This window comes from Sander vitreus, chromosome 2, assembly GCF_031162955.1.
Source record: "Sander vitreus isolate 19-12246 chromosome 2, sanVit1, whole genome shotgun sequence".
Taxonomy (NCBI): domain Eukaryota; kingdom Metazoa; phylum Chordata; class Actinopteri; order Perciformes; family Percidae; genus Sander; species Sander vitreus.
Genome location: NC_135856.1, coordinates 22231705 through 22242881, shown reverse-complemented (window position 1 = coordinate 22242881; position 11177 = coordinate 22231705). Strand labels below are relative to the sequence as shown.

The window sequence follows — 11177 nt, the reverse complement described above, 5'->3', positions numbered from 1 at the left end:
ACGTGATATTGATACCTTTTTTTTCAGACGTGGCAGCACTATACCCTTTCATACCCCAAGAGCTACAAACAGATTTTGATGGGTAAAATCTGTGAAGTACCCCTTTCAGTCATTTTTAAAGGAAAATGCCCTAAAATGAGCTGGTTCTTGATCTCAAATGTGAAGATTTGCTGCTTTCATTTGTCTTATAGTGAACTTAATGTGTTTGGGTGTATAAGTGTTTGAACATGCAAGTCTATAATGTCTTCAGATGACTGGGAACTCTCATTGACAATGTATTCTTCAAATTTGATTGACGAGTTGATTAGTGAAATTGATTAGTTGCTCGTTGTTAGCTGCAGGCAGCCCTACAAAATAACAATAATATTTCCAGTGATGATTTTAATTAATTTTAATACAGCAGGGAAGTTAGGGATAGTGTGTGTGTGTGTGTGTGTGTGTGTGTGTGTGTGTGTGTGTGTGTGTGTGTGTGTGTGTGTATGTGTGTGACAGGCAGAGATAAAACATAAAATATTAGTTGAATAATTGAATGAAATCATATCAAATACAATTTTGAAACTATTAGTATTCCGTATGAATATAGCTTGAAAAATCAATATCACCATAAAGACTACAAACACACTATAGGCTAGAGCACCACAGGCACGTGCACGTAGTCCTATGTGACCATAACAGAAATAGGATTATTCGTAAATGGGGGGACCAGTCTCGTATTATGGGACCCAGTCTGTAGGCTGATCTTAATAGAAAAGTCTACTGCATGCAAGGAGTCGCTTGGAAATAATGTCTCATTGCTGATAGGTTGAGCTACACCAGCCCTACTTGCACATGGATTGGCCTACTGCTCTTTTTTCTCCAGTTTCTCATTGGCTTTTGGCAATGATAGTTCCCTGCAATCATTTGCCCGTGCAGTTTTCAATGAATATTGTATGCGGTCTCTAGCTTTGGAGCTGATCATTTGAATCAGCGGGTCGCGAGGAGGAAGGTATCCTGGATAAGCACACCAGATGATGGAATTTCTCCCAGAGACCGCAGCTGCTCGACCAGGACTGTCTCCTCCCGAAATTAGATAAGAAGAGCAGAGCCAGGAGATTATACAGCGGGGAAGATGTTCTGCGCGAAGCTGAAAGAGCTGAAGATACCAGGAGAGTGTCCTTTCTCCAGTAGCGCCCAAAATAATGAGCTCGGAGACTTTGAGGAGCGCTCAACTGGCGCCGCGGATTTATTGCCCATTTCTAAGGACGTGCACGGAAAAATAGGTGGGGATCTACCTCAACAGAAAACAATCAGAGCCAAAGTTAACCTGCATACACTTGGGGAGAGCATCCGAAAATTGGCATGTCCAGAGGTGAGTTATATTATATTTATTAATATTCACATCATGCAACTACAGTATGTTTCACATAGATTTATTTATGAAGAAAAATACATCTTGACTGCAGTTGTGTTTGTCGCATGTCTGCCTTATCGCACAGACTGTTTATTAAGATTATTGGCTTAATGGTAATGGTGTTTTTTTGGTTTTTTTTTGAAGTATTTGTGGGCGCTCCTTTAATTAAAGCTGCTGTTCAGTCTTCGCAGACGATGACCTTTAACACTTTGTCATACAGTTTCAAAGGCTGCACACTGCCCTCCAACGAATGATGAGACTATCAGATCAAACCAGGGACTCTGAAAGGTAACACGTGTGTTTTTATATACAGTTGCCAATAACAACTATACTCCTTCTAGACTGTTATAATTACTACTGCTGCTGTTGTTAATTATAGGTAGGCCTGTACCCACCACTGCTTGTATTCCTAATAACAATAATGATACTACGATTTTACAGAACCATTTGACTCTCTGTTTACCTCAAGATCCCTTACAAATGTATCTTGCTACTCTTGATACAAATGATGATGACAACAATAAGGTGTGATGCTGCTATACCTGGAGGTAGAGAGCCATCCCTTACAAATCTGCTGAAAAAATTGGCAAACAGATAATGGAATTCTCAAAAAATGTCAAACATTCACTGGTTGCAGCTTCTCAAATGTGAGAATTTGCAGCTTTTTTCTGGTCATATATGATAGTAAATGGAATATCATGTTGGGCTGCTGGTCAGACAAACAAAACAAGACAGGAAGACTTGAGGTTTGGGAAATTATAACAGCCATCTTTCACTTTTTTTCTAGGCAAAACAACGAGTCGATTAATTGAGAAAATGTTTGGCAGATTGACTAATAATGAAAAGAATAGATAGTTGCAACTGTTGTCTAATGTATTGAACAAAAACATGCTCCATTGAGTTGTTTAATGTGTCTGACTTTGATTTGTCATCTTGCAGTCCAATAGTTTGCTGTACAGACATCAGGCATCAGAGTTGCAATGCTGAACCGGAACATTTAGTGGAAATGATGAACATTTACTCAACCAAAATGGGTAATGCCAAACTTGAAGCTCAAATTATAAAATGTGTAATTTAAATTTTAAATTGCTGGGTATTGTTCAGCTTTACATCTTTACCTGTTTCCCTTCATTCGTCTAATAGCAATCCAGATGGAAGCTTTGAAAGTTGCTCTTGGCGAGGAGCTCTTCCACATGTGTTATGAGGAGGACGGACACATTTTGAGGGTGGTGGGGGGAGCTCTCCACGACTTCCTCAACAGCTTCAATGTTTTGTTGAAACAGAGTACGCCGCCTAACCCGGGCAGAGAGAATTGTGTAAACGAACCTTCGGTGCTGTGCTTAGACAAGGATGCGGGTCTGCTTACTGTCTATTTCTTCAACCCCCGCCCAACCACTGAGCTCTTCTTCCCTGGAGTCATCAAAGCTGCAGCCCGCCTGCTGTATCACACCACTGTGGATGTGTTGATTGACACCCCCAGTGCTAAAGACAGCATCTTGCAGTCCAGCCCGCAGCCCAGTCTTCTGTACACAGTTGCAGTTAAGGATGCTAAAAATCTGACCCCCAGTCCACTGCGGGCTACCTCAGCTGGGACCCTTCCTACCTCTTTGTTCTCCACCATCTTCCCTTTCCATCTGATCCTGGACAAGGATCTGGGTCTGGTACAAATAGGACACGGGCTCAGGAAGAGACTGTTCAGGAAAGATGGACTGAGGCGGTCTGCTACCTTCCAAGAACACTTTTCTATTGTCTCTCCCCAGATCAAATGTACCTTTCAAGGCATTCTGACCATGCTGAACACACAGTTTATCATTCGGATCAAGCATGGAGTCTCCATCACAGATAACACAGGGAAGGTATGTCGACATGTCTGGGAGAAACAACTTCAGAAGTGACGTCACTGACTAATGAGGTGGAAAAGGTCTTCCGGCCGTTGTCTTGATAGTAAGATAGAGAGAAAAAATCACGCTATTTATAAGCAGTCGGGCTTACTGTATTAGTGTTGTACTCGGGTGCACTTGGCCTGAGGTAAAGATCAAAATTTGACCCCCAACGGAGATCAGAAGCAAATGTCAAACCATTTTATCCATCAAAGGCACAGCCATGCTCGTGCTATTTATGTGATGGTGCACAGCAATTGGTCGCCATGACAATAACAAATAAATTATTAGTTAGTAAACATGGCAGTGGTATAACAGCATTCAGCCAGAGATGCCTCCACTTACTATAACACTAGTATTCAGTGGTAGATTTACTGCTAGTAGCTACAGTGCCCAATTTAAACAGGTAAGAATCAGTAGGTGTCTCAGTCTCTTTCATTATGTATTACTCAGCTGACAAGTCTACTACAGACAAACATGACTGACAGAAGTAGCACGTTCAACATTCATTATGTTACAAATTTCAAAATATTCCTGAAGCTGAATTGGTACCTATAGCTATTGTTGTTATAACAGTTAAGAAGACTAAGTTTACAGGCACACTTGTGGCTCTGTGAGGCTTTGATAAGAAAACCAAGTGATAAAAGTTCAGGTCCCAAAATATTGTTTAATCTTTAGCTGTCTTGGTGAAGTAAATGTAATGACTGGCACAAGGGAGGTGTCATAGTAATACTAATTTAAAAAGTTAGAAGGTAGGAAGTATGTGCCTCGAAATAGTGTCTTTGGTTTTAATGCTGAATCCTTAAATAGTTCAAGCTATTGCATGAGACATTAGTAGGGTTCTCATTGCTCACATACTATTTATCATTAGTATTTCATAGTACAGTTAATGCTGATGGGAATGTCCTACATTTTGAATGTATTTATGGCGGTAGATAAAAGGTCAGGAGATCACTTAAGTCTGCAAAGACATATGTCTGCACCAAATTTCATGGCAATCCATCCAATAGTTGTTGAGACATTTACCTTTAAACCACAAATGTCAACCTCATGGTGGCCTATAGAAGAAAAGTCAGAGGATCACTAAAGTCAGTAGGTGAATAATGAATGTCTGTACTACATTTTATAGCAATAGTTGTTGAGATATTTTGACCGTGGCTAGTAAGAAATGTACTTGGGTTAGAAAGTATTTAAAAAAAACCAAGTGTTCCACTTGAACATACTGTAAATAAACCTTTTGACATTGTTTACTGTTGTAGCTGACGGACTGCTGTATACAGCTGCCCTTTTATAAATACCAGGCAGAATCCAAGTTTGGTTTTCTTTATGTCAAATGGTTAAATGTCTATTATGTCTTAAGGAGTATATGTATTTATGCATTGTATATTTACAAGTGCACACGTGCCACTGAGAGCAAAAAAAACATTTGTCCTTGTTTGGCTGTGGGAAATATATACATATAATATAATAAGAATAACTAGTACTAAATAATAGAGACATTTGCTCCAGGATGTAGCCTACACAGTAATCCTAATCAGTCTTCGCGAAGTCATCGAGCTATGAGGACAGCTAGACCCAATATTTACATTCCAACTAAGTTTAGCAAATTCCACAAAAATGAACTTTTCTCATCATCTAATTTTTTCTTTCAGCTCATGGACCTTAAAGGTCAGATGATCTACGTTTCAGAGTCCAACGCCATCTTGTTCCTGGGCTCACCATGTGTGGACAAGCTGGAGGAGCTAACAGGCTGCGGCCTCTACCTGTCAGACATCCCTATTCATAACGCACTGCGTGACGTGGTGCTGGTTGGTGAACAGGCCAAAGCCCAGGACGGTTTGAAGAAGCGTCTGGGGAAGGCCAAGGCAGCCTTGGAGCATGCTCACCAGGCACTGGAGGAGGAGAAGAAGAAGACAGTGGACCTCCTCTTCTCCATCTTCCCCGGCACTGTGGCGCAGCAGCTGTGGCAGGGCCAAACGGTGCAGGCCAAGAAGTTTGACCAAGTAACAATGCTCTTCTCTGACATTGTGGGCTTCACGGCTGTTTGCTCACGCTGTACCCCAATGCAAGTGATAACCATGCTCAGTGAGTTGTACACCAGGTTTGACCACGAGTGTGGAGAGCTTGATATCTATAAGGTAGGTTAATGGAATATAAGAGTACTGTACTGCTGAGCATTATTTTGATTTGCACAAGCTGTTTACAAAGTTAACAATTTTGCCCTTTGTAATCTATTGCAACTGCTGAGTGTAGTATATAAAGTATGAGACATTTCAGAAGTAACTGACATTAGACAGTTACATTTATACAGTATTGTTACAAAATGTAAAAATGTAATTTAGGTTTCATTATCAAAGGTCGAGAAACTAGCTCCATCAGCAGGGGAACAATCTTGGCATTATGTCCAACTTTGTTTTTTTATTGCAAAGTGTGAATGACATGGTACAATACTTAATCAGATCGTTTTAAATACAATTTAAGAGAAAGTGACGATATTTTTACAACATTTTACAACATTGAAATTTAATTTACAACTTTGTAAATAGCATTTTTCTTCTAAATGCTTTTAGTTCTAACACATATATTTACAGTCCTGTAGCCAGAATATTTAAAGAAATAACATTTAAGATTTATTTATTAATCTAACGGTTCAATTATATTTTGTATAGTTTGGCCTCCCCAAATGTTGTTCTAATTCTGCAGTATAATTGTGGTGGAGAATAAAACATCTGTTTGATTTTTGGCAGTCACATCTTCTGATGATTCTTCTGTATTTTGATATTTAGCCTAAATTATTATCAGAATCAGCCTCAAAACCCCTCAAATTCGGATGCACTTTTTTGTCTTTTGACAATTGAATCATTTAGTACATCATATGGTGTATGAAGGTACATTATTTGCCTTCACATTTAATAAAAAAAAGAGAGACTATAGCTCAACCAACTACCATAGTGTCTCCCAAAGGCTGCTAATCTACAGGGAAGCTGGATAATGTAATCAAAGTGTCATGAAAGCATAACAGAGTGAGCAGCATGTTTGACAAATATCTCGTAAAACGCTAGGAAGTCCGAGGTTCCTTCAGGACCCTGTTTCCACTCCACATGTACTGTATGAGGCTAAAAATAGTTTCACTTTGTCTTTGTCACAAAGCTGTTGAGTGCTCTCCGGTCTAGATTTACATGAACAAAGAAGAAGAAAAAACCTGTGTGGACTTTTTAATATGACGATGGATCAAGTACTATTAGAGTTTAAGTTTTATTACTCCTCAGCTTTTTGCCCTTTGTCTTAGCTACAAGATGGAGCGAAAGGCAAATTCTAAAGACATTTTGATGAATATCCATTTCACATTTGCAATTTTGCTCAAGATATACTGTCTACATTGCAAAGTGGAATAAAGTTTAAACTTTCAGGTTAGATGATGAGAGCACTATATAGATTCACTGATAGGGAAGGAGGGTGCACACACAGCTTTTGAAATCCTTTTTCTCTGTCTCAGTTGCCCGGTTAAAAATCATAGTAATGATCATCTGCTGTGTTCAGGTGGAGACCATTGGTGATGCATACTGTGTAGCTGGTGGCTTACACAGAGAAAGCGAGACTCACGCCGTCCAAATTGCACTCATGGCCTTAAAGATGATGGAGCTTTCAGACGAAGTTATGACACCAACTGGAGAACCAATACAGGTAAGGGTCAAGTATTGATTAGCATACTACACATTATTCAACTTGATGATGTAACTGTCAACCATGCAAGAGAGTTTTCATACAACCACTCTATTGAAGTTTTCATTTATAAAGAAAAATATCCCATTTGTTTTTTTAACAGAATATAGTTGCTGTCACTAAGGTGAACATTTTCTTCAAGTCCGTAGAGATTTTAGGACATTGACCAGTGAATAAATCAAGAAATTAACATACATTATGCTTTAGCTTGTTACTGTAATATAAAAAATGCTTTTTAAGTAAAGATACCAAATCAAAGAACTAAAAGTAATAAATGGAAAGTATAAGATCTGTTGAATATACTGATGTAAGTAAACACAAAAATGGCAAATTACAGGGAAATGTTTACAAAATTATGCCAAAGACATTTAGTTTTCCATTTGATGCAAACGTGCAGCCATAAAAAAAAGTATGGTGTCTTGAGTTTAGATATTTGATTTCTAATAATGTAAGTATAACAGACAGTATATGTGGCACATCTTTTGTTTGCCTACAAACCTTCACATTTTAAGATATTTAACCTAAAAATATCGTAATCAGCAACGTGTAAAATCCTCATGTCATTAAACCCCTCAAATTACCAGAATAATTACAGAGGATTGGCCTCAGTGTCCTCAATGGTACCTAACTCTGCACCAAAATCTGCCTTTTCATTCATCTTTACTCTATGGTAACTGACAACAATGGACATATAGTATCAAAAAAAGTTAATTAAAAAAGCATGCAACTACAGTAGCTGACAGATTCAAAAAGTTGCTTACATTCAGTAAATTTGTGCATCCTACAAAAAGTGCATTTCCTTCCTCATAAAACATTTGCAAAGCTGTTTTATAGTAAGTATTTTACATCGTAAATTGCTTATAGTACATCTATGTTTACTTGCTAGTGGTCTTCTTCACTGCCTTTGTTGGCGCATTGCTACATTGGATTTGCACGTTATCCCCGCAAACTGTAAATGAGCATAATAGCATGAAAAGGAGGGCAGAAGTGCCTGTGAACATTTATGTACGTTGTCATGTGCATGCATGATACAAAAAGGGGACCCACTCATAAAAACATTACTCCATAATAGGCTTGGGCGATCTCTAATATTTTCAAATCATCCAATCGTGGTTACTACTCGAGATCACTGATAGGCGATCTGCTCGCCAGTCTGACAGGCTACAACACGTAATTGGACATATTATGGACATGCGGAATTTAGCTATTCCTCTGCCTCCTAATGTGATAATTGTACACGTTATAACTGTAATGTTAGTTTATTTGTCGTGTTGGAGGCAAACGTTCCGCACTAGGGAAACCCAATCATTAACATTAGCTGCTGTATCTTAGACCCCAGTAACACTAATCGGTGCGGGCTGACCTAATGTAGTTCCAGGAGGCCAGGAGGCTGGGTTACAGCCCGAAAGACAGCCCATCAGGTGTCAGATGCATGGAAAAGAGAAGGCAAACTGGTTTGTAATTATACAATCTGATCACCAATCAGCACAAGCCTACTCCAAAGTGCTACTAGTGGACAAAAACTTGACAGGGTACCTTTAAACTGGAGTAAATCATGTAGGGACTATTTTCATTTGCAGATGCCTGAAGGAAATACAGGGTTCTGTATCAGCGCCAGCACCACAACTACAATCATGTATGGTTAAAGAGTGGAGTGGAAGCCTTTGATGCACTGTAATAGTATTGTTGAACAAAAGACAAGCAGAAGCCTGAAGCATGTTGAATGTTTCCTCAGATGCGTATAGGAGTCCACACTGGTTCAGTACTGGCTGGTGTAGTTGGGGTGAGAATGCCTCGCTACTGCCTTTTCGGTAACAATGTCACAATGGCCAACAAGTTTGAATCCTGCAGCCAACCTGGAAAAATCAACATCAGCCCTACAACTCACAGGTGAGGTAACACAGCTAATTCAAGTTGCAAATAACTCTTGTGTTTTCTATTAGATTTACAATGCAAACTCTTAACTTCGCTCTAAAACATTTTTATTTGACTGAAAGACACAAAGCGAAATAGATGTCAGACGTTAATGAGCCAATACTATATAATATTATTTGTTGCCAGAAGTGGTTGTTACAGAGAAAAAAAACACAAAGGGCTCTAGCCAAGAAACTTCACTTTAAGAAGAGCACTGTGTTTCCTCTTGCGTCAAATAATTTGCCACATTGTTTTTAGATTCATGTTTTATTTGTGTGTTCTTTGTCCCAGATTGCTGAAGAATCGGCCAGAGTTTGTCTTTGTTCCCAGGAGGAGACTGGAGCTTCCGGCCAACTTCCCAGAAGACATCCCTGGTGTTTGTTACTTTTTGGAGGCGCCATTTAAAACTGACTCTGAAGTTAAATCAAGCTGCTGAAGAGCCCAAAAACATTAGATATGACGAATTATAAACGTATCCAGTGAACCCAGTGCGAATACCTTGTATATTTTGGGTTGGGTTGTTTAAATAATGATGATAGTGTCTATAGTCAAACTCTTGCAGCTGCTTAATTACAGACATGTCAGTTTGCTGTCAAACATGAGTCTTGTCTCTGTACAATTATCCATTTGCACAGTTATAGCCATGGATGTATTGGTTGTAGCGCAGAGAAATACTCACTTCCTTTATTTTTCTTCCAGAATGAGTCATCTCTGTAATATGATCTCATATGATATACAAATGGCTTTCTTTGACTGTTTTGTTAAATGTAACATTGAAGAGGCACAAAATACCTGAACTGCTTTTGGTTTGCTGTAAAGAATTTAATACATAATCTTGCATAATATGAAATACATTTTTGGATGTTGATCCTCAATGTAATGTTTGATTCCTTTTATCAAGATTTTTTCTGTAAATATCTGACTGGTCCATTTACATCTGTCGAGACTACAGCTGCTAAAAGCACCTTGGCCTATTGGTACGGCAAAAGAATTCAAGATAAAAATTGAATTAGCTTTGTGTGTTTCAGTAGAGAATTTCACAACAAATAATTTGGAAAAGCTGAAGGAAATTATAAAGTTATTCAAAAATGTAAGAGACATCCCGCCTTATTAAACTGAGTTTCAAGATTCAAGATACTTTATTGTCATTGTATGAACACAACAAAATTGCGTTCGTGGCAATCAGTGCAGTAAATAAATAATAAAAAAAATCAGCATATTCAGGTGCCTTAATAGAAATATACTGGCAGGATCACAGATGTTTCATGTTATCTTTACTTTCTTTTTTTATTTAGATATGGTTCACCATGAATTCACATGTCAATAACTTCTTCCAAAGGTGTGTGGTTCCAACTCCAGTATATAGTTGTGATAACATTAAACTTAGACTTTAGACCATAGATATAACACATTCTAAGATTGCATTATCCTAATATAAGTAATGTACGTAATGTTCCCCACTGTACTGTTTATACTGTATTTATTACATTGGGTTAGTACTCCTTTCCTATAGGCTACAGCGGGAAAAGGACACATCAGGAATACAATGAATGTTCTATCCCTAATAACGATGTGCTTTAATCATTATTGTAATGTAATCAAAGTGCAATAAATATTGACATTAACATACTTACTGTAAGTGACTCCACAGTAGCTTTTTCTGTAACATAAAAGATTTGCAATGTTAAATGTTACTACTGACACAAACCTTTATAATATGATAAGATATGAAATGCAATGGTGGAAAGTAACTAAGTACATTTACTCAAGTTACATACTTATATCTTTAATTACAATTGTAGGTACTTGCACATTACTTTAGGACTTTCATTTTATGTTTTGTTAAACTTCTACTTCACTACATTCCGAGCAGAAATATTGTATTATAATATTTTTAGTCTAAATGATCTGACAGCTGTAATTAGTACTTAATTTGGAGATTAGGATTTTACATAAAAGAAACCTATGATCAGATCATTATATAGGCTATGGTTTATTGTTAGCGATTAAACAACCCATAAAGCATATCAAGTTAGTTAGAATTAGCTCCCTTTTGACCTGCTACAACATTAAATTACTAATTAGATGTTAAAGCATAAATAATAGTAATTTCATCATATGCAGAGCACTTATGCTAGGGCCTACATTTTGCTGATACTTCTTTTACCTCGTGCATTTTTTACCATTTTCATTTTTTACTTTACCTACATTTTGAATGTAGGTAAAGTAAAGGACCAACAGTTTCCAAATGATGATAAGATAGGCTACAT

General features: G+C 37.9%; 1 protein-coding gene across 1 annotated transcript; it reads left to right on the top strand.

Annotated features, from left to right (window-relative positions):
- The first annotated feature begins 1108 nt into the window (after window positions 1-1108).
- gucy1a1 (guanylate cyclase 1 soluble subunit alpha 1) lies at window positions 1109-9393 on the top strand. The gene is made up of 8 exons (XM_078269646.1): window positions 1109-1348; window positions 1611-1678; window positions 2330-2424; window positions 2534-3246; window positions 4923-5408; window positions 6811-6954; window positions 8729-8883; window positions 9199-9393. Exons 1-8 carry the CDS (start codon window positions 1109-1111, stop codon window positions 9341-9343), a joined length of 2046 nt encoding a protein of 681 aa, XP_078125772.1. The 3' UTR covers window positions 9344-9393.
- Window positions 9394-11177: the final 1784 nt, after the last annotated feature.

Coding starts and splice junctions, on each gene's coding strand:
- gucy1a1 (XM_078269646.1), top strand. CDS start 1,109: ATGTTCTGCGCGAAGCTGAAAGAGCTGAAGATACCAGGAGAGTGTCCT. Junction 1,349..1,610: donor GAAAATTGGCATGTCCAGAG/GTGAGTTATATT, acceptor TTTGTCATACAG/TTTCAAAGGCTGCACACTGC. Junction 1,679..2,329: donor CAAACCAGGGACTCTGAAAG/GTAACACGTGTG, acceptor GTCATCTTGCAG/TCCAATAGTTTGCTGTACAG.